Source organism: Leiobunum rupestre, chromosome 3 (genome assembly GCF_980474605.1).
Source record: "Leiobunum rupestre chromosome 3, qqLeiRupe1.1.hap1, whole genome shotgun sequence".
Classification (NCBI taxonomy): domain Eukaryota; kingdom Metazoa; phylum Arthropoda; class Arachnida; order Opiliones; family Sclerosomatidae; genus Leiobunum; species Leiobunum rupestre.
Window position 1 is genome coordinate 49,302,476 of NC_143386.1, and position 24,336 is coordinate 49,326,811.

At 35.1% G+C, this 24,336-nt stretch overlaps 1 protein-coding gene across 1 annotated transcript in view; it reads left to right on the forward strand.

Moving 5' to 3' along the window:
- The window catches only part of LOC149952498 (uncharacterized), a 134,066-nt gene that overhangs the window by 76,575 nt on the left and 33,155 nt on the right, over nucleotides 1–24,336 (forward strand). The window contains exon 3 of the mRNA XM_090169721.1: nucleotides 23,266–23,401. Within this exon, the coding sequence (XP_090025847.1) occupies nucleotides 23,266–23,401 (136 nt within the window). The remainder of the gene's footprint in view (nucleotides 1–23,265; nucleotides 23,402–24,336) is intronic.

The following is a 24,336-nucleotide window of genomic DNA, read 5'->3' on the forward strand; positions in this document are numbered from 1 at the left end:
CTACCCTGCTCAAAAGGTTGAAAGTTCGAGTTGGTTAAAAGTTAATTTCGTCCGCCATAAAGATACTCTTGTCAACAACGCCCATGCTTAAGAAGGTACTTGTTTCATTGCAACGTTATTGATTGATGACTTCTGTCTTGGGAGATATTTCTTAAACCTTTGTTAATACATGGTTGCCTGGAAAACCGGGAATTCCTGGAAAAGTCAGGGACTTTGAATATGGGTATAAAAATCAGGGAAAAGCCAGGGAATTTGAATATTGGTATAAAAATCAGGGAAAAGCCAGGGAATTTTAAAAATTAAGCCAAAAATCAGGGAAAAGTCAGGGAATTTTAAAAATTAATCCAAAAATCAGGGAAAAGTCAGGGAATTTTAAAAATTAATCCAAAAATCAGGGAAAAGTCAGGGAATTTTAAAAATTAATCCAGAAATCGGGGAAAAGTCAGGGAATTTTAAAAATTAATCCAAAAATCAGGGAAAAGTCAGGGAATTTTAAAAATTAATCCAGAAATCGGGGAAAAGTCAGGGAATTTTAAAAATTAATCCAGAAATCAGGGAAAAGTCAGGGAATTTTAAAAATTAATCCAAAAATCAAGGAAAAGTCAGGGAATTTTAAAAATTAATCCAGAAATCGGGGAAAAGTCAGGGAATTTTAAAAATTAATCCAGAAATCAGGGAAAAGTCAGGGAATTTTAAAAATTAATCCAAAAATCAGGGAAAAGTCAGGGAATTTTAAAAATTAATCCAAAAATCAGGGAAAAGTCAGGGAATTTTAAAAATTAATCCAGAAATCGGGGAAAAGTCAGGGAATTTTAAAAATTAATCCAAAAATCAGGGAAAAGTCAGGGAATTTTAAAAATTAATCCAAAAATCAGGGAAAAGTCAGGGAATTTTAAAAATTAATCCAAAAATCGGGGAAAAGTCAGGGAATTTTAAAAATTAATCCAAAAATCGGGGAAAAGTCAGGGAATTTTAAAAATTAATCCAGAAATCGGGGAAAAGTCAGGGAATTTTAAAAATTAATCCAAAAATCAGGGAAAAGTCAGGGAATTTTAAAAATTAATCCAAAAATCAGGGAAAAGTCAGGGAATTTTAAAAATTAATCCAAAAATCAGGGAAAAGTCAGGGAATTTTAAAAATTAATCCAAAAATCTGGGAAAAGTCAGGGAATTTTAAAAATTAATCCAAAAATCGGGGAAAAGTCAGGGAATTTTAAAAATTAATCCAAAAATCGGGGAAAAGTCAGGGAATTTTAAAAATTAATCCAAAAATCAGGGAAAAGTCAGGGATTTTTAAAAATTAATCCAAAAATCAGGGAAAAGTCAGGGAATTTTAAAAATTAATCCAAAAATCGGGGAAAAGTCAGGGAATTTTAAAAATTAATCCAAAAATCAGGGAAAAGTCAGGGATTTTTAAAAATTAATCCAAAAATCGGGGAAAAGTCAGGGAATTTTAAAAATTAATCCAAAAATCGGGGAAAAGTCAGGGAATTTTAAAAATTAATCCAAAAATCAGGGAAAAGTCAGGGAATTTTAAAAATTAATCCAAAAATCGGGGAAAAGTCAGGGAATTTTAAAAATTAATCCAAAAATCGGGGAAAAGTCAGGGAATTTTAAAAATTAATCCAAAAATCAGGGAAAAGTCAGGGAATTTTAAAAATTAATCCAAAAATCAGGGAAAAGTCAGGGAATTTTAAAAATTAATCCAAAAATCGGGGAAAAGTCAGGGAATTTTAAAAATTAATCCAAAAATCAGGGAAAAGTCAGGGAATTTTAAAAATTAATCCAAAAATCGGGGAAAAGTCAGGGAATTTTAAAAATTAATCCAAAAATCGGGGAAAAGTCAGGGAATTTTAAAAATTAATCCAAAAATCGGGGAAAAGTCAGGGAATTTTAAAAATTAATCCAAAAATCAGGGAAAAGTCAGGGATTTTTAAAAATTAATCCAAAAATCAGGGAAAAGTCAGGGAATTTTAAAAATTAATCCAAAAATCGGGGAAAAGTCAGGGAATTTTAAAAATTAATCCAAAAATCGGGGAAAAGTCAGGGAATTTTAAAAATTAATCCAAAAATCAGGGAAAAGTCAGGGAATTTTAAAAATTAATCCAAAAATCGGGGAAAAGTCAGGGAATTTTAAAAATTAATCCAAAAATCAGGGAAAAGTCAGGGATTTTTAAAAATTAATCCAAAAATCAGGGAAAAGTCAGGGAATTTTAAAAATTAATCCAAAAATCGGGGAAAAGTCAGGGAATTTTAAAAATTAATCCAAAAATCGGGGAAAAGTCAGGGAATTTTAAAAATTAATCCAAAAATCAGGGAAAAGTCAGGGAATTTTAAAAATTAATCCAAAAATCAGGGAAAAGTCAGGGATTTTTAAAAATAAATCCAAAAATCAGGGAAAAGTCAGGGATTTTTAAAAATTAATCCAAAAATCAGGGAAAAGTCAGGGATTTTTAAAAATTAATCCAAAAATCAGGGAAAAGTCAGGGATTTTTAAAAATTAATCCAAAAATCAGGGAAAAGTCAGGGAATTTTAAAAATTAATCCAGAAATCGGGGAAAAGTCAGGGAATTTTAAAAATTAATCCAAAAATCAGGGAAAAGTCAGGGATTTTTAAAAATTAATCCAAAAATCAGGGAAAAGTCAGGGATTTTTAAAAATTAATCCAAAAATCAGGGAAAAGTCAGGGAATTTTAAAAATTAATCCAGAAATCGGGGAAAAGTCAGGGAATTTTAAAAATTAATCCAAAAATCAGGGAAAAGTCAGGGAATTTTAAAAATTAATCCAAAAATCGGGGAAAAGTCAGGGAATTTTAAAAATTAATCCAAAAATCAGGGAAAAGTCAGGGATTTTTAAAAATTAATCCAAAAATCAGGGAAAAGTCAGGGAATTTTAAAAATTAATCCAAAAATCGGGGAAAAGTCAGGGAATTTTAAAAATTAATCCAAAAATCGGGGAAAAGTCAGGGAATTTTAAAAATTAATCCAAAAATCAGGGAAAAGTCAGGGAATTTTAAAAATTAATCCAAAAATCAGGGAAAAGTCAGGGATTTTTAAAAATTAATCCAAAAATCAGGGAAAAGTCAGGGATTTTTAAAAATTAATCCAAAAATCAGGGAAAAGTCAGGGATTTTTAAAAATTAATCCAAAAATCAGGGAAAAGTCAGGGATTTTTAAAAATTAATCCAAAAATCAGGGAAAAGTCAGGGAATTTTAAAAATTAATCCAAAAATCAAGGAAAAGTCAGGGAATTTTAAAAATTAATCCAAAAATCAGGGAAAAGTCAGGGAATTTTAAAAATTAATCCAAAAATCAGGGAAATGTCATTGAATTTATTTTCGGTTCGCAAATAGGAATATTTTTCTAAAATATAGGTTGAAAAAATACAAAATCTTGCCAAAAAATAAGTCAGGGAAAATCTCCTCAGATGGTCAGGGAATTTGACTGAGAAAAAACTGTGGCAACCCTGTTTAAATAGTTTACTTTTTAGCTGGAACTATTTCGAGTTTCTTCGTGAAAATGTGAAATCTATACAGTTTGAACATGACCTAAAATTTCACCAGCCCGTTCTCGATAAAGTTAAAATCGGTAGATGGAAGGCAATTTTTGATTAAGTTCCGAATAAGAGGGCGAACGACGGTGTATCTCGTCTTAAACTTTGAGCGGACAAAGTTGGCCGTAATTCGTAGAGGCGATAACGGGGCCGACTGAAGGGAGATAGCGGGGGTGGGCGGCCCCAAACACGCGACGGCCAACTTAATTACCTTAAAGATCTTGTTTCGCGAAAGGGGGAGCGCGCCACTAATTTTACGCGCCTTCGCTCGGCGAATTAGCAAGACGCATTAACTTGTCCACAATCAGCCGAGGTGCGTCTTTTAATGACGTCCGAAACTATTAGAAGGGGATTAAAATCGCGGCAGTGAGACCCCGTCGTTTCTCCCCAAAAAAAGTGGAACCCCGACCCCGAATAAAGTTCCTTCTACTCACTTCCCGCCGATAATTTCATTAGGTAAATGCGAGAGATGCGCCACATTGGATCCCAGTTAAGCCTTTGTTCGAATTTCTATGCCGTTTTTTTCCCCTTTCCGGCGGGCCAAGTGAATTGGACAGATTTTAACGTTTCCCGACCATTTTGTATGCCCCTTTAGTCCTCCTATCGTCAAATCCATTAGCCAATATCATATTTTTTTTCTCTTTCGACTTTCTTTTAATTCTTTTTTATCGTAATTGAGTTTTTAGATGGATTTGATAAGGCCGCGAAAGCTAGAATAAAGGTGACTTGATTCCCACACGTGCTTTCTTAGAAGGATCGGGAAAAAAATGCTTTTAATATATTAAGAAATCTTTTATTGTCAAGAAAAATTTGTGGAGTTATTTTTTGAAAAAGTTTAATAATTTTTTATCTTGTTTTTAATTCTTATTATTGAAGCTCGCATTTTAAGATTGGCTCCACACTTTCAGTAGCTGTATATTATAGATATATGGTCTTATGTAGAGGATAGCGCCGCCGATCAAACGCCGCCGCCGCCGATTATTTAGATAACGCCGAAACGCCGCCGCTGAAACATTTTAATTTCGCCGCTGAATTAATTTCCATTATTAAAGTATAATAATTACGTTTTGGGATCTAAACTATATAGATTTTTCTTTTGGTAGTGCTACGATTCCTAGGCTGTTGGGTGCACCGTACTAGCGTTATAAAATTAAAAATAATTAATAATTTCCAAAAGATCTGGCACCACTGCACCGCGCGCACCAAGATTTTCTGCAGCAGATAGCTGGGATAGGAGAGAGAGAAATGAAAACGGCTTTGTAGTTGCCTCGCCTTTTTTTTGTAATAAGTACAGAAAAGTATCAGCTGCATTGGCTGCATTCAGCATTAATTATTCTCTTACATTTTAAAAATTCCTTTGATACAAAGATAAAATAATTTGTAATAATAGACTTAAATGCGCGGGGGAAAACCGGATTTGGGGGGATGAAATTTATGCGGTAGAGGGCTGGCTCGTTGGTTGTCTGTACGATAATGGCGGCGCCCAGCAAAAGTTTCTAAAAAGAGTGTATAGATAATAATACTAGTGAAATGGTAGTAAATTAGTACAGTATTGTTATTACTAGCGTAAATGTTTTAGTTTAATAGTATCATATGTGACATAGTTACTCATAAGTGTGCCTCTGTTTAACATATCTGTATTAAAAATTTAAATGAGACCTTGTTTCACAGCCACCAAAGACTATATAAAGCTACGCGTAACTTTATATAGTCTTTGACAGCCACCAAAGAAAATACAGAACTAGCGTCGCGTAAAACTGGTTACATCTGATAGTATATAACCAAAGTTACCTCTTCTTTGTTTTGGAAACAAGTGGTTCCTATTTTAATAAAATACATTCTATTAAACATGTATTTTTTTAAATGTGTTTAACAATTTAAGTTCTAGCGGTCTATTAAAAGGCTGGCGCAATTTCTGAGGGGGGGGGGCAGTTTTTCCCCTTAGGCGCCGCCGCCGCCGATTTTTTTCAACGCCGCCGATTATTTTCTAATTATCGTTCCCGCCGCCGCCGTTGAAAATTAGTTCGGCGCTATGCTCTAGTCTTATGTTTCTAGGTTTATCAATATATGAATTATTAATAATCTATGGGGCGTTCAGAATGTACACCCTTTAAAGGAAAACTATTCGGAATAAGCAGTATCAATTGAAAATGGTGATATTCATTTTGGGGCACCAACTTTTTTTTCAGTGTATACATTTTTCAGATATCCGACTGTTTTAAATTCAACCTATGAATTTGAGGTATTCCGTTAGGTAACTGACGTGTGAACTTTGACCCGTCCTCTGTTTAGTATTTAATATTAATATTAATTTTATTGAGCTAGCAGGTAACGTCTTTTGGTTTTGTCTAATTAGCATAAATTATTTTAATAGGTAAACCTAACGGTAATAGTGAGTGTAGGGAGCTGTTGGCTCGCGTGGCTTGCAGAGTTTGCCACCACCCTCCTACGCATTGTAACCCGGCCACCTGAATTAAAGGCTTTAAAAGTCGCTCGATGACTTAGGCCTAAGGTGGTGCTTGGGTATTAGCCTAGTTGATTATTATAGTACAGTTCAGACTATGCGATTTTAGGTTTGTACAATATAGGTGGTACCGTATGGTACAGTTCAGACTAGGCAATTTTATTGTTGGCAATTTAGGCTTTATATTCAACTATTTGGCTTCCTCCAATGGGATTATTTGTATTTTCTATTGTCGTCTGCTATAATGTTTTCTGTATTAAATTTAGAAAGTAGGTTTAGCCAGTTTTAATTATTTATGTCAAAGGATTCAAAGTTGTCAGTGAAGTTATGGAATAGCTTAATTTCATTGGTTGAATATCAAATAGTTGTATATGTCAAACAAATTATACATAGAGATGCACCGATATATCGGTATTAGGAAAATATTTGCAGAAAAAATTTTAAAAATAAGAAAATTCTCGATTAACAAACTAATGATAATATTTTATTTGATTGGCCGCGTCACGCACGCCAGACTTCATAAGGTAGAGTATACCTTTTTTAGACAGGGGGTTACGAGTGTAAACAGATAAAAAACAACGATATTAGATTTGCGATAGAAAACATGTATGAAAAGAAACATATTCGGATATGCTCTTGCAAACTTATTTTCATTAAAAATTAGAATAAAATGGTATGACAGTGTACTGAACCGTCTTTTAGAATGATAGCTAACTTTGTTAATATCGGCAGATATTACCGCCGATATATCGGCTGTACCGATATCGGTGCATCCCTAATTGTACACCCAAAAATCGATCACCAAACCAAATAAACTTGCGTGTTGGATCCCCAAAAACTGAGCCAACGTTTTATATTCACACTTCCAATTCGTTGGACAAATTTGGTGGCCAAACCAATTGGTCTTTAAAAGTTTGGATTTTGATTTCGATTACCGCCACTAGAGGGTGCGTGTCGCGCTAAACGAATGTACGATGACCGCATAGTATTCCTCCGCGAGTTCACCAGTCTGTTTTAAAATTTTCGGTTTTAACAATGTCGAGCTATGAAATTAATGGTAATAATGAAAAACGTGATAAACGAAAAGAACATCAATTGAAAAGAGATCGGTCAAAAGTTGATCAAGAACAACTTTCCATATTAGTTCTAATTAAATTCCAATAAAAGAAAACTAGACCACGTGTTTTGTAAAGTTTCGTATTACCAAAAATTTGTCTCCTTCCACGTTAACAAAACAGTGCTATTTCACCCCCCCTGTCATCCCCTTACGAGGCTGATAGAACCCTTTAATTGCACTAGAGGATTGTGGGTATTCACGTCGCGGCCATCTAAAGGAAACAAAGCCACCAGGCGGTGATAGTGAAGCTTTGGCTCCCGTCTGTCAAATATGAAACCTTAGTTTATGAAATTGCGCCACGAAAATGACACCGCTATAGGAATTAATATTGTTATAGTTTTGCTTCGTCTTCAACCTCTCGAACAGAGAACAAAAGAGCTTTGACAGGCACAATGGCGCCATCTTTCGTTTGGTTCGCGAGAATCAACAGTCTATCATACAGATTCCATATCCACAATTCCAACAGATTGCCATAATATCGGAACAGAGCCTAATTAAAATCCAAGTAGGGGAGGGGGGGGGCAAAAGGCGAGTAGTGCCCCCCCCCCGGAAATAAGGAGGAAATGCCTCGTTAGTCAAGTGCCAAGGGGCGGGGGCAATAAATGGGGGAGAGGATGATCCCCTGAACCCGAAGGAAGAAAACACAAAGGGGCGCAACAAAAGCTAAATCTAATTCGGAGCCCCTTCTCCTTTCAAAACCATCGTCTTGATTAGTCAATTGTTTAATCTTTCATCTAAGGGGCAGAGGGGCTAAAATACCCCCGTTAATCTCGAGGCAGGCCGCTCCGAGCGTAACAGAGGGAGATCGTTGCGCGAGCCCAGAATTTTAACTAAGAACTTAAACGCTCTCCCTCCTCCACGCCGAGACGCATTTGCTAGTCCGGATAGGTTAGGTAGTTTTTGCTATTCCCAGAAGAATAGCTTCGCTCAATTCCCCCCAGAGGGCGAGGGAACCTGGTATGGAATACGGACGCTCTAATCGAAGGACGTGAAAGTCGGGGCTCACGTCTCAGCCATTCGATTTAAGCCTTTGCCTTAATGCATCCGCGACTATAAGAAGATCCAACCGGGTATCGTCAAAGCGAAAGTGGCCAGAGTTCTATCTCCTTCCAGTATCCCTCCGCCCCCTTTTCCTTCCCCCTTTTCTCTTTCTCTCGGTGGCTCCCCCAACCGGCCGTCTTTGGAAATTATTTGGAGAAGGCCTAAAATGGCCACGTTTTGTTTTCTAAGCGTTACCTTTTTCTATTTTCTCTGTGGCGCCCTCTCTGGGGAGGGCTTTTTTTCCTCCGCTTCTGTTCCGAGGGAGGAAAAAGGCTTTTGAGTTTTAATAGCCCGGAGCTTTGGCTAATAAGCTTTTCTCCTCTCAGCGCGATTTCTCGAAACTGTTTGTTTATTCTAAATGATAAATGCCCCAGCCTCACTATACTATAATGCCTATAGAATAGATTGAAAAATTGACTGAATATAAATAGATTTATATATTTGTCTAGCCCGTTTCGATGGATCTTTGTCGATATTAATTGAATCTATAATTGCCATCTCTAAGGATTTGATACCGAGTGTTGCTATGACGACGCCAGGATAGTTATCCGGGCATGACGAAATCATTTTCGGTTTAATTAGAGAGGTTTGAAACGAAATAATATCTTTTGTATTCGCGATAGTTTTAATTAAATTTTGGGAAGTGGTCTAGTTTTAATTAAATTCAGGTATTGGTGTCTATAATTTTGAAATATTTAATATACAAACCCCATTTATTTATATATTAAGATTGATCATTGAAACGTTTAGAAGTCACGATGCGTATTAATAGAAGAATATTAATTAATTAATAGAAGAATATTAATTAATTAATAGAAGAATATTAATTAATTAATAGAAGAATATTAATTAATTAATAGAAGAATATTAATTAATTAATAGAAGAATATTAATTAATTAATAGAAGAATATTAATTAATTAATAGAAGAATATTAATTAATTAATAGAAGAATATTAATTAATTAATAGAAGAATATTACGAGAGAATCCACCTAGGTTGTAAAAATGAAATTTGCACCTTCGCATGTTCTAGGCAGTTTTCAATGGGAAAAATATGTAGAAAGTATACTAGTGTAGTTAATTTTCCGGAAAAATAAAATGCGGAAAAATTTCCGGAAACATTTTCCACAAATCGGAAAAATAAAACATTCAAACATAAATTACTTTTTAAGGGTTTTTAATTTTTTTAACTTTGTATCGATATAAAATGTCTAATATCAGTAAACATACTACAAAACATTAATAGTGTTACGTTGTTAATCAGTTTAAACTAGTCTAGAGGTTTAGTTTTACTCTTAGATTCGAAAAAATTAAGTGAAAATTCTGCTTTATTTAAATTTGAAAAAAATTTTAGACTAATCATGGAATTAAAACTTTTTTTATTTTTTTTCGGAAAAATACGGATAAAATTTTCCGGAAAAAAGGCCTTGGTCATTTTCCGGATAATTTTCTGACTTACAACACTAGAGTGTACAATTACACCTGACGATGCAGAACGTAAAAATTGTACTTCGTAGGGATAAGATATAATTTCATATAAACATTTTATAAAATTCATTTTAACTCGTAATTTTTCTTCAGAGAAGATAGCAACTCCTTTCAAGTTAATAACATTAACCGAATAGAAATATGGTTACTTATTTAAATACTTCTGATTAGTGTTGTAAAACGGAAAAATTTCCGTAAAATGACCGAGGCCTTTTTTCCCGGAAAGTTTTCCGTATTTTTCCGAAAAAAATAAAAAAGTTTTAATTCCATGATTAGTCTAATATTGTTTGCAAATTTAAATAAAGCGGCATTTTCGCCTCATTTTTTCGAATTTGAAAGTAAAACTAAACCTCTAGACTAGTTTAAACTGATTAATAATGTAACACTAATAATGTTTGTAGTATGTTTACTGTTATTAGACATTTCATATCGATAAAAAGTTAAAACCCTTAAAAAGGAATTTATGTTTCAATTTTTTATTTTCCCTATTTATTTCTGGAAATTTTTCCGCATTTTATTTTTCCGGAAAATTAACAACAGTCAATCTCGTATATTGAAATACACGCGTTTTCCATAAGCGTTTTATAGAACGTGCTTACACTCTTGATAAGAAAAATCTGACCCCTGCACTAGTTGCAATTGGTGAAATGATATCTTAAGTGGCGAACAAAAAAAGTCCATCGTGATTCTCAATTTTCGCAAATGGGCCTTCGAACGGGTTCCGCCTCTCAATAGAGGGCGCCCTTACTCAATTCCAACATTAGCTCCCATAAACACGCCGCATACAAATAAGGGACAAACAACAACAGCGACCTCTTACGGGAGTTATAAGACCCCAACAAACCGAATCAGCCCGAGACAATCAAGATATTGACAGTTACGCTGAGCAACGTTCTAACTAAACTCTCATCTATCGGGGCATAGGCCGCAATTCGCGCGGAGGGTTACGAATGCGAAAGGTTCTCTAACAATGGTTGCAACCACTTCAACTCTAATCACTCCCTTACAAAAAAAACAAGCCCAACAGCGCGAAAAAAAACTTCTAAATTGACGGTCATTTTGCCACGCGAAGAGACACTCAATAAAAATAGTGCCCCACAAGTGTCACCAAGAATATAGTGAAGTTAACAGAGAATTAACAGCCGCGACTGTAGTCCCCGGTTTTATGGTGGAGGGGCGTGGTTTATCTCCAGGAAATCTCGGGGTGAACAGGGTACTCGCCCCTTATACTTGGTGTCACTTATGGCGGGAAAATAAAGTAGTTTAAGTAAAAATTAGGCCGGGAATTCCTGGCGTTTTTACAAACGGGTTATCTTCTGATTTTTCTAAGCGGAGTTCCGAGCTCGAAAAAATAAAGTATTATTGCCTACGTGTTCGAGTCTACGCCGATTACAGCGCCGCTCTTTCCCTCGACGGCGATTCCCGAAACTATTGTCAGTGCGAAGAAATTGGTCGAAGAATGGGTACTGCCGACTATACCCGGCCTCCTTAGCTTATTACTTAATGCGAGGTTAGTTTCGGAAAGGTCAAGAGATTTGAGGGGGGGGACATTCCAGCTCGTGGCACTGGGGTTGAACTGATTAAATTCTTGGTGCGCTTTCATTTCAACGCCCTGTTCAATTTTCATGAGGCACCATTAGGGATAAGTACACTTACTCGCCTTTCCAAACGAGGAGAATCTCTCTTCTTATTACAGTCAAAAGTCGACTTCTTTAGTTTTAGTTTCGCGGAGGTAAGGTGCAGTTCTCTTAATAGGCAATTGATGAAATTTAGTGAACTCGAGCTGGTCGCTAACGAGTTTGCCCCTACGGTATTATTTGGCTTTGTTGTTAGTAACTAACAATTGTAAGTCTAGCATTTTCTTTATGAATCCAAACTTAGTCTATCGCCATTACAAAGCTATTGGAATTTGTTACAAAATATTTCTAATTATCTCTACAAATTAGCAGGCCCGACAATACCCGTTACAAATTACCGGGGCCCTTGCAGCCTAAGGACCCGTGTTTGAACAAACGAGTTATACTTTCTGATGGATTGAAACATCACAATTTGTTTTATAAAAAATATTTTATTTTAAAGATGCAAATTATTCTAATTTGAAACCTATAAAGGGAATATAACCTCAAGTCTTTTTAAGGTTTTTTTAAGTTTTTTATGTTAACATTTTTGGCGGGAAATCACTAACCAGCGCCGAAAATATCTGAAACCATAGGAGGGAGCTGGAAATGAACCAAAAAAACCTGAGGTTATATTCCCTTTAAACATATGTCCTAAAACCGTCATCGCATTTTTCTCAAAATCTATAATAGGTAGAGTTTTTAAATTTTCAGGATTATTTTAGAAAATCTTTTTTTTTACCGAACCAACTTTATTTGTACGTTTTCAAGAATGCTCTACAACTTTCTTATTGAAGGTTTTCGTCTATTACCTACCGGTGAAAAAAAATTTGAAAAAACATGATAACCTTTTTAGAATTTTCTGAAAATTAGAAATTATAATATTTAATAATCATTTATTTAAAAATCAGCTAGGCTAATACCCAAGGCACCACCTTATGCCTAAGTCATCTAGCGACTTTTAAAGCCATTAATTCAGGTGGCGGGGTTACAATGCGTAGGAGGGTGGTGGCAAGCCCTTCATGCCACGCGAGGGAAAACCTCCCTACACTGTACGTAAACCCTGAAAATTTGTATTTACGACTCAAAAAACCCATGGTAAAACATCTGATAAAAAGTAATGAAATAAGATCAATATTGCAGAAGTATAAAGTATATTTCTTAGAGATAAGTATTTCCCTTCCTATACTACTAATGTTATTCGTCCGTTCTTTCAAAATACATTTCGTGACAATAAATACGGCTAGAGAAATTCCTTATTATTGTCTTTTTTTTAAAGTATTTCGTAATAAAAATATGTTTAATAAATATGGCGATTACAGAAAGGAAATATAATTTTTAGTTTTTTTTTATCCTTATAGAAAGTATGAACTTCCATGTCTATACACATTTCTGTCACCACGTTTATTATTGGCGCTAGTTACATTCAAAACAAGTCATGTTAGCAATCTATTTTTCTCCATTTAAATCGGTTTTTTTATTTTATTTTATTAAATTCATTGCTCTTTAATTGTATAATTAATGGATATTTTACTTGTATCAGTTAGGTAATCTGGAATTAAGTAAATTTAATTACTAATTAATATTTTAGTTTGCACAGATTTTCCATGTAGTTTATTTTTTTAAGAACCTATTTTTTGCCAATTTTTATTCCCAGATTGAAATACATTGTGTGATTTAAATCAACAATTTTTTTATAAATAACTTGATTTAAGTCTTGATTTTAATCACGATTTAAATCAAAGATTTTTAAAAATCACTTGATTTAAATCAGTGAACCCTGCTGTACCCGATTCATATATACGACCTAGAGGCATACTTCCTTCTTAAGAAATATGTTATATACTTCTGGTACCGCTTAATGTTTTGGACGCCAAGAATTTCGTTCTAATTAGATACCCGCTGATCGAAATTAAACTATAAATATACAGGGTAATGTCTTGTACAAATTCGTAAGCTTCGTTTTAGAGCTTCGCTGGAGTACCTGCCTGACTAGTAATACGTCCTAAGTAATACTCTACTTAGAATGCGTATCCTGCCATATCGCGTATTTTAAGATCAATCTGACGGCTTTGGCCATATCGAGACGAAAATCTGCCGCGATAAGCATTCCAAGTAGAGGTATGGATTCCTGCGTATTACGATGCGATTGATTTGAAATTTGGCGTATTTGCAACTAGTGTTCGGAATTGTTTATTCATTATCCACAAATTTTACGATTTATTTAAAAAACGTTGGTAAAACGAATATCATTTTAACTTATTTAATTATGTTTTTTACGCAACCAAGCATTTATTTGAATAAAAGTGGTATTTATTTAAATAATTGTTTGTTTTATTTAAATAATTGTTTGTTTTATTTAAATAATAGGCTTATTATTTAAACATTTTACAAGTTTAATTCAACTATTGGTTATTTAAATAAATATTATTTAAATATCGCCGAGCTTATTTTATTCATGGATAAAAATTAATCGAATGCCGAGCACTATTTGCAACGGCACATTTGGGCTACACTTTACCCTATAACGATAGCAGTGAATGTCTAAACTTACGTCAATCTGAAGTTCTCAACAGAGCGAATGAAGTTCAACCGTAAAAAGTAAAAGGAAAATTATCTAAAAGTCTTCTATCGAGGCAAGAAGTAAAACAAAAATTGTTCCAGACTGATCAGAAATAAGCCACTTTAAACCGAATGTATTTCATAAAATAATATCAAATATTAATCTCGAGATCTTATCGCAACCAACAAAGTATAGGCGATATTTGGTTTGCGCAAAATTCCATTACAAGGCGCTTTTAAAGAGTAGAATAAAGGAAAGTAGAGCTAATACACTATGTACTAAGAGCGGCTATATTTTACCCTAAAAGTGCAAATTCTTTTTACAATTTTAAATCGCAAAAGTGAAGTGTTGATCGAGCTAGTGGACCTAAAGAAAACTCATTTCGCTCAATTCTATCTGGCGCATGCACCATGTCCTCTCGCACCTAGGAGCAACAAACACAGCACTCTCTCTTCCTTTAATAATAATATAATAATAATAATAATAATAATCAGCTAGGATAATACCAGAACTAAATGAACCGAAGTTATCGAAATAGCGCTCAAAATCGGTGGGCGTTTTCCTTGTGAAAATGATGAGAAAATCGAGTCAAATAGAAGCTAATTTATATCCCCGTCTTTTGAAATGATAAATTGCACTTGGGAATTGTGGGTATAGCTATTTCTATGTATAAAAAATGGTCTCATAAAAACAAAAACTTTTTTTCGACCTATGTGCGCGCAAAATTTCAAATTCGAGGTAAAAATGTAACTTCATAAGGAAAACGCCTCCAACATGAGGAGTATAGCAGTCTGATAACTTTGGTTCATTTACTTTTGATAATACCCAAGGGAACCACCCTAGTCCCAAGTCATCTTGCGACGTTTATTGTCTTAAATTCGGTTAGCCGGGTTTCACTTTGTCCTACTGCACTCTTCTATAAAAATATCATAACGGTCATTATTTACCTAGGAGTTCCATAGACTAGTTGGCTCGTTGAGAGTTGTAAGTCCGTAGTCACGGTACGATTAATATCATGAATGTATTTAATTAAATTTAGGAAAGATGATTATGTTGATCCCAATCCCCTTCGTGCTCGAAAAGTAAGTTCCTTACCCCTAAAAATTAAATTAAATTAAATTAAATTAGTTTCTTAAAGGCTAGTTCCCACTTGGCGAATTTTCGAGACGAATAAAATTTTCGCGCAATGAAAAAATACGCGTTTTTTCGGTCGCTGGCGAAGCGGTTCTCACTTTAGCGCGAAAATTTAAAAACGCTGAAAACAACTCGTGCGGGTTTTTACTAATGTTTTAGGCCTAATTTCAATAAATAAACGATTCTATTCGTGAGGTAATTACCTTTAGTTCAGTATCTTGGTCAAGTTGGCTGAGCCGCTTTTCTAAAGACCTAGGCTTAATAAGTGACGGACGGGAGCGGAATAGATCGAGGGAACGCGTTTTCTGATTGGCTGAAGCTTTTTATCGCCAAGGTGTGGACGTCAAAAAATAAAACATTCGCTAGATACCGCGGAGACGCGACTTTAGCGGCGAATTTGAAAAAAATCGCAAATTTTATTCGCGAGCGTCAATTTTCAGCGCGAAAATTGTTTTTTTCGCTAAGTGGGAACTAGGCTTTACATTGACGTAAAACCAATACATTCTTGGGCGAAGTGTTGCCAACTGGAAGTTCAATACCTTTGGAACCTGAGCACGTTTCATATCTATGGCTTAGAGGGATACTTTTTGTTTTGCTGGCTGAAGAAAATTGAATTTCATTCTAATTAGATCGTCTGAGTATAAATGAGATAAGAATAGTTCATGCTCTCATGGCCCGTGACGTCCAATCTACCCACTCTCGTATTTGGTGTCTCTTACACGGATCTGTGGCGAAATCTTTTAGCCACTCTCATCCCGTCTCAAGTGACATCAGCGAAAGATCGGGTTCAGGCAGAAGCCAATCACCATTCTTTTAGTTAGGCGTAAGATAGCGCAATATTTTACACTTTTCTTAACAGGAGTTTCAAATATCTAACAGAAAATTCCAAAAGGTAGAAAAGTTTTTAAATAACGCACGCCCGCAACAACACTTACTAATTAAAGTTAGGGCCCAGGTAAATTTTATACCCCACGAGAGCCATTATTTTAGAGATAAACTTGGAATATGACCATGTAGACTCCACTCTCATTGTAAATTTTCCCCCATAAATGTATCATACCAAAATAATATTTTCCACTCCCATAGAACTAATGTGTTCATAGGATCTAACTTTATGCCTTACTACTCGGTATTTCAAACAATTGCTGCTTATTATTAGAAGGGACCTGTAAATAAATTTAGTCCCTTTTAAGACACTCGCTGATCCTATAACCTAGGAGCAACAAACGCAGCACTGCCCACACAAGGAGAACGCAACCCGTCAAAAGTCGTACAGTTTTCATTAGTTAGACGCTTTAGAGCCTGCTGCCGTCGGAAGGGGAAAATTCGGAAATTGTCTTCCCCCTTTCCGTAAAACGTTCAGCGTAAAGGTACGTCCAATGAAATTTGTACACAACACTGCGTTAGCGTGTTTAAAGGCTAGCTGCGTTCTCGTTGTGTTTGTTGCTCCTAGCTATAACACACACCACCTTTTGTCATGGTCTTAATAAGTAATGCATAGGCTAGCGCGTTTAATAAGGGAAAGTTTGCCCAAAACAAAGCGAGTGGTAGAATGAAAGGGACTAATACAAAATTCAAGTAAGACTACATATAGTCACTATACCTGAATCTATTCCGGGTGCCAAAACAACCCGAGCGTACGGTTACGAAACTGTAACTAGAGCCGACAGCCCCTTACCACGTGCTCACTTTACCATCGTCAACACCTCTATCTTCACTGACGGTTGATTATGGCAGACAGAGGTGGAAAACAAAGACTAAACTCGCCAAAGGACCCAACAAGTTTTATAGGCGTATAGCGGGGAAAAAGAGCCCGAGAACTTGAAGAACAGAAGCAGTTAGAGAGAAAGATTATGCATTCAGTAGCTTTTATCGCAAATTTCGGAGCTCTTTTAAGAGTTTTATCCTCTGTCGTGTCGTACGTGTCCAAGATACTCCTACAGTCTTATTTGTCAGTGGAGACGAAGAGTCGGTGGCAGGTACGGACTGTATATCGCTGAATACGTTCACTAACCCAAATGGTGACTATATCATATAGGCTTTGGAGAAACCATAGTATTATAAGTATGGCCAAACAGCAGCGCTGGTTATTTATAATAAGATCTAAACCGGGTTCCTGGGCAATGGAAACTGGTGGCCCAATTATAGAAGAGTACAGTCGAGTATAGTCGTGATAAATGATTGTTTCGCGTTTCGCCCCGTACAAAAATTTATTTCTAGGACTAGGTTAGGTCCCCTTCACCCCTTTTATAACTACAAAGCCGGGGGTGCAATGGTGGGGGTTTGTTTTTGGGGGCGAAAACTTGGGGAACGGAACAAAAGTGTCCGTTAATTGGATTAAAGACTTGTTTCTGGACTGGCTTTTGCTCGGGAACTTCCCAGTTTGTTAATAGGTGGGACCCGGTCCGTTCACAGAAATTAAAACAGTGCCTCGGCTCAACGCGGAGACAGGAGTCTTAAAAATAACACAGGGATTTCTGGCTCTTTCGACACGGTGACCGTGTTTGCAAAAGCTTCGGATAAATTGTCGCGCCAAAGGTCACTCTGATTTCCAAACATTTAGCCCGGGTGCGAAACCTAGTTTCGGTTCCATCCGGGTCATTATAAAAGCTTTGGAAACAAGTTGGTCGAACTATAGAGTCGCTCTTTTTGCTGATTGGATTTTTCGAAATTTCGTCTTGGTATAAATTATGGTAAGTTTTGACCTTGATTAAAGTGCACCAAATTCTAGATTTCAGGACAGTTAAACTTCCTAAAGGGCAATTGTCGCCAAAATCTAAATTTACGAGCTTTTTTTTACAGAATGATAGAAAATATATTAATGATCATGTCCCTGAAATTCTACAGTTATTGGAAAAGTATTTAAAAAGTTACGCTACTTTTTCCGCAACCTACATCAAACGGCTCCCAAAATTTCAGAAATCGCGGTTGAACCTACGTGCAACGCCGAAAGAATGAAGCGGCAAAAATTTTAGAAAGGGCGGCGTGTAAGGCATTTTAACAACACGGTAAAAAAGCCAAGGAGAATGACGTAGCAGACGACAGTTCCGACCGAAAAACGATAAATCCGGGGGAAAAAATATTTCGTGCACGAGATGGCGCTGCAGGTAGGTTCAACAAAGCCGTTCTGAGATTCTCGAGTCGGGGGGGGGGGGGGGGGTTGATAAAACACCAAATTTGGTTGCTAATAATATATCAAATACGAAATATATTAACATGAAATATTTTGTATAACAATTTTTGGACGTCCTTTATCCATTTAAATGGATTTTAACCAATTGTAGGGTGGTGACAATTCCTCTTTAAGTAACTAGTTGTGTATCAATTTGTGTCTTCGTGTGATTAAACGATTTAAAAGTAGTGTTATAAATATCAATTGAAAGATTTAAAAGAGACGAGATACTTCACGATTAAAATTCTATTTTAATTTCGACATTTAATTAAAATTGTAGTAATGTATCTCGTCTCTTGTAAATATTTTAATTGTTGTAAACTCAGTTCAACTACGCTGATTTGGGATGCAATGCGAAGTTCTGACTGATAAATAATTTTCCTTGTATTTTTATTGCGCATTGTTTTGACGATTTTAATCCCGACTCCAAACCTAAAACCTGCGAGAGTGTCCCAACCAAACAAACATACGGGGGTTATCCGGGTTTCCATTCGAGTAACTACCACTGCTATGGGAGTTAGCGAAGTATGCTTAAACATGGGTCAGTTGTTGTCTAGGTTGTTAATATTTTAAGTTTTTTTTTTAATTTTTCACTCGAAGATCTATTTTTTCCGAGTTTCGCGTCTTTTTGTTTGCTCGAAGACCTATCGGTACGAGCTAGTAGTAAGTTTTTAAATTTCTTCAAATTTGTTTAGGGTTTAGCTTTATTATCCCTTTCCATAATGGACTAATCTACTTATTCGCTAATTTTATCATACGTGTGAATATTGTACACTAATACTAAACTGAAAACGAGACTATGAGAGTACCAAAAGATTTAATAATATAAATAAAAAGTAGAATTAAAATTGAACGTTACCCAAACAAACATAATTGGAAGTATTGATAATTTATTTTTAATATTACGGAGGAATTAATATATTATTATATTAAATGAAACTTCTAATAATTGGAAGTACTTCCCTTCGGGACTTAAATACACTATTAATCATGCAATATATATAAAATGCAGTTAATGGGACTTATTATTCACTTTATATTTACAACATATTAGTCCTTTGACCAGTTCGATTATTGCGCGGGTGACCAATTCTTGATTTTCCGACTGATGGATGGGCGCTGATAAAGGTGGCATTTTATGCACACCTGCGGTTGACCTTACGACCGCACTCTGACGGTTTTTTCAATAATTTGTTTTTTGCAATAAACTAAAAATTATTCCACATTTTTGAACATTTTTTTACCGAAATGATTACATTTCTAAAACATTTACAAGGTGATCACATTTCCTATATTTTCAATACCTTCCTATAAATTCCTTTGGTTTTCTCGTGTAGTATAACCCGAAAACATTCCGTCGTCATGTACCCTTCTTCATCATATATTTCACTTTATTTTATCTACTGTTCTCCGATAAGAATTCTTATTTTCCCTATAATTCGCTTGAAAATTTCCCATGTTTTCTATAAACTTTTCGAGACGTTTTCCTGTTCACCCTGCATTTATACAAAATCCAAAATGAAACTAAAACTAAAACTTGGTTCTGGTCATGTGGGACTTGTAATAATACTCATATTAATTTTAGTTGATTGGTGATATGAATGCACGATTAAACAAAAGCGAAAAATATATTTAAAGTAAAAAAAGCAGTTTTAAAAAAAACCTGGATTAAACCAAATAAACCGGTTTTTTGGGGTTTTTTTCAACCCTGTAGGCCTACCATATTTGTTTGTATATTTCAAATTAAAGAAAGTTATATTAGGCCTATTTTTGGCACTACATTGTCACCAATAGATGGCCAACGGAGTTCTGATTAGTCGCTTAGAGCTTCGACCTAAAACCATTTTCTTACTATTTCAAACCTTTTTTGTTATAGAACCGTAACTTACTTTAAAATAAGGACAATTGCCGTGTCAACATTGTTAATATTGCAGGAAAAGTTTTTAACTTATTTTAAAAATCGGAACATGGATTACCAGCGCACTTTTAAACAGTTTCGCTGTCGCAGGTATTGAAATAGAAATGAGACTAGAACCACTGCGCTATCCGGTAATCTTTAGTAAAACGGTTCAGCTACAAGACTGCCATGTGAGTGGAATCACTACTAATCCATCCAGGAGTGCGCCAATTATTAAAAAAAATTAAACTTTACATTTTAAAAAATAGATGGCGTGCTCCCACAAAGAATACTGGCGATTCCACTCTTATGGGCAGCCTTCTAACTCGTACATCTCACCACAATCTAATCGTGCTTCTAGTCTCATTTCTATTTCTATGGTCGCAGCCACTCAACGAACAGCATCGAGATCAGGTTTGCAAAAAAGCCAGACCAGTGGTTTTAATAAGATATTAAATAATTAAATTATTTTGATTTCCCCTTAGTTTTTGTTAATGACGCGCCGACCGCGTCACCGAAGCGAGCCAGCGAACTTTTGAACTTTAAACCTACCCCTGTCCCCCTCAATTAGAGGATAATTTGAACTCACCCCAATTAGTTTAAATATAAAACAAAAGATAAAATAAATAAAAGCTATTATTTTACTAAAATATTGTAAAGTTTTTTATTTAAAAAAAAGCCAAAAAATATGGATAATAATAATTATCAGCTAGGCTAATACCCAAGGCACTACCTTAGGCTTAAGTCATCAAGCGACTTTTGAAGCCATTAATTATTGTGGTCGGGTTACAATGCGTAGGAGGGTGGTGGTAAGCCACGTGAGTCAACAGCTCCCTAAACTCACTATTACCGTTAACCTCAACAAGTTTTTATGGAAGGGGAAACTGTTTGAACCAGTAGGGAGAGAACTTGCAAACTCAACGTGGAAGGAGCTGTTCCGAGTTTTCACCCAGTGCCACACGCTGGATTTTTTCAAGTGGCTATAACCGATTTTAACCAGGGGATTATAACCGGTATGGCTGGTTCCACGCCAACCCTGAGTATTCGAGATCCCCCAAAAAATAGTCTATATACCAAAATGAAGTTGGATCGAAAGAGAGATGGTATGGTAGAAACAAAATTGTTGCAGACGATATCTCGTAAACAATTCAAAAGTTTCCCCCAAAATCTGAGACGACAGAAGCGAAAAGGCGGAAAGGAAAAACATTCGAGTTTCCTTTCTTAGCCCGCAGCCAGAGTGTTCTTAAAGGCCATTTTTTATAGCGCGACAGCCAGGGGAATTACCAAGGAAAATAATACGAGCATTCCAACGCTCAGTCTTCTCCCCAATTCCAATTCTACCACGAAGTACGAAGCCTTTACCTAGCTCCCTCGGCTATGATCGAACGGTCTCCTAAGACTGGTTACCAGCAATTGGGAACATCGAACAAACGGGTTTCGGAGTAGACCGACACGAACGAAAAACCTCGTTTCTTTTACCGCTTACTCTAGTGGGAAAAGTCTGGGTTCATTCTTACTCGCACCTATAGGAGCAACAAACAACAGAACACAGCTAGCCTTTAAACGCGCCAAGGCAGTGTTGCGTACAAATTTCATTGGACGAACCTTTACGGGCAGCGTTGCCATACGTACTATAATTATGCTACAAATAACATAATTTTGCATCGTATTATAAATGGTACCAAAAGTAGCATAAGCTGTACCTTCGCGCCTATTAAATTTTCTATTGAGACCTAGTCACACTATAGACTACATAACCTACTAGTTGGAATAGTACTAGCATTTATATTTAGTCTATGGTCTGGCGTGATTTTTTCTCTTCGATTTACTCAAACGTAGACATTCGTTCTAAAACGCCTCACTCGGCGGCGCTGGAGTACCTCGATTTTGATGACGTATTTACCGACCCCCCTTCGTTTCAATGTTTTACTTTGCGACAAACTCTCATTAGCTACTATACCGTTCTGACACACTTTTGGGTCTTATGCTACTTTTGATGGTACTATTATTTTGAGAGCGTACTAAATAGTACCAAAATGTACCATATTTCCAACCTATTGTACTATAATGGTACTATTTTTATATTTTTATTATTTCTACTACTAAAATAATAAGAATTTCTTATTAACTATACATAAAATCGTCGCTTGAAAGCAAAAACCACGTAACTTTATATTAATTAAAAGTATAGTTAAATTTACGTAGTTTTTGTTTTCAGGCGACAAAATTATTAAGCTCACCTTCAAGTGTTGCCAGATCACTCGATAGTCGATATTATAGAAATCAGAATTTATAATCGGCGCGCGCGGCAAAATTTCAGAAATCTTTCTAGTGAGTTATTCCGATTTCTATGGTCGATACTGACTACATCCACTCCAGATAAAGAAATGTCACGATCGAGAACAGTTATCTGCATGTTATGCAACAAACACTTTAAATTAAAAGTAATTAATAATATTTTATATTGGTACCATAATTTATATTGTTGTACTATAATGTTTTAGCCTTTGTACAATAATTCGGTCAGAAAAATCTGGCAACGCAAAGCGTCTAACCAATGAAATCTGTTCGCAAGAAAATCCACGACTTTTGACGGGTTGCGTTCTCCTTGTGTTTGTTGCTCCTTGCTCGCACTATTGACCGATTCACAATTTGATGTTTTCAAAGATGACTTCAAAGGGATAAAACTCATACGAGGTACAGCAGCGTGGAATTATCTTTGACAACAGAATGATGGCGCTTTGTTGGCTTTCTGTCGTCACAATTTGAAATTCCGTACGTCTTTGATTCATCCATAATGTAAATTATTGAAACATAAGAGTTACTTCATTTACACGCGACTTTCAACAGTTTTTGTAATAATCAAATCGAAGCTCTCCGATTGGATACTCTAAAATACGATCATAGGGCCATCTGTTACGGTAATTTATAATTGCTTATAAAATTAATGATAAAGTATAATTATAAAAATTATAAAATAAATTATTTCTTTGAATATTATTTTTTTGTAGTTATACCGTGGCTCCATCTAGATTACAATTTTTTCATTACCCTGTACCTCGTATGACTGTTGCCCCTTTTTGTAAGTTTCTCGGTATGTATAATTTGTGAACTCGTCTCCCGGAGAAGAATCAACGGCTGTAGTCAGAATTTCGTTATTAACAAATCATTCCGATGACACCTCGTTGTATTGTATTTTCTCTTTCTCTTTTTTTGTCAGTTGCTAATGTCAAACCTGACGCACGTGTTCCTGACGACGACCGACTTGAACACGGAAGGCACCTACGCCTGCGAAGTCTCTGCTGACGCCCCTTCTTTCAGAACGTTCAAATCGGAAAAAGATCTCCGGGTGTACGGTAAGCTCACTACACCACATGCAGTACGTTTTACTTTAGAGTGACTTAGAAATTCATACCAAGAATCAGGAATCCATACCTCTACTTGGAATGCTTATCTTGCCGTATCGCGTATGGTAAGATCACTCTGATGACTTTGGCCCCCCTACGAGAGGAAAAATCCCCTCGGCAATTTATAATTTTAAACGGTTATTAAAAACTCAATTTATAATAAATTAAGGCGCTTATTAAAAAAAGCAATTTATAGTTCAAAGCATTTATTAAAAAAGCAATTTATAGTTCAAAGCATTTATTAAAAAAGCAATTTATAGTTTAAAGCATTTATTAAAAAAGCAATTTATAATAAATTAAGGCGCTTATTAAAAAAAGCAATTTATAGTTCAAAGCATTTATTAAAAAAGCAATTTATAGTTCAAAGCATTTATTAAAAAAGCAATTTATAGTTTAAAGCGCTTATTGAAAATGCATTTTATAGTTTAAAGCATTTATTAAAAAAAGCAATTTATAGTTCAAAGCATTTATTAAAAAAGCAATTTATAGTTCAAAGCATTTATTAAAAAAGCAATTTATAGTTTAAAGCGCTTATTGAAAATGCATTTTATAGTTTAAAGCATTTATTAAAAAAAGCAATTTATAGTTTAAAGCATTTATTAAAAAAGCAATTTATAGTTTAAAGCGCTTATTGAAAATGCATTTTATAGTTTAAAGCATTTATTAAAAAAAGCAATTTATAGTTTAAAGCATTTATTAAAAAAAGCAATTTATAGTTTAAAGCATTTATTAAAAAAGCAATTTTTAGTTTAAAGCATTTATTAAAAAGCAATTTAGAGTTTAAAGCATTTATTAAAAAAAACAATTTATAGTTTAAAGCATTTATTAAAAAAGCAATTTTTAGTTTAAAGCGTTTATTAAAAAAAGCAATTTATAGTTTAAAG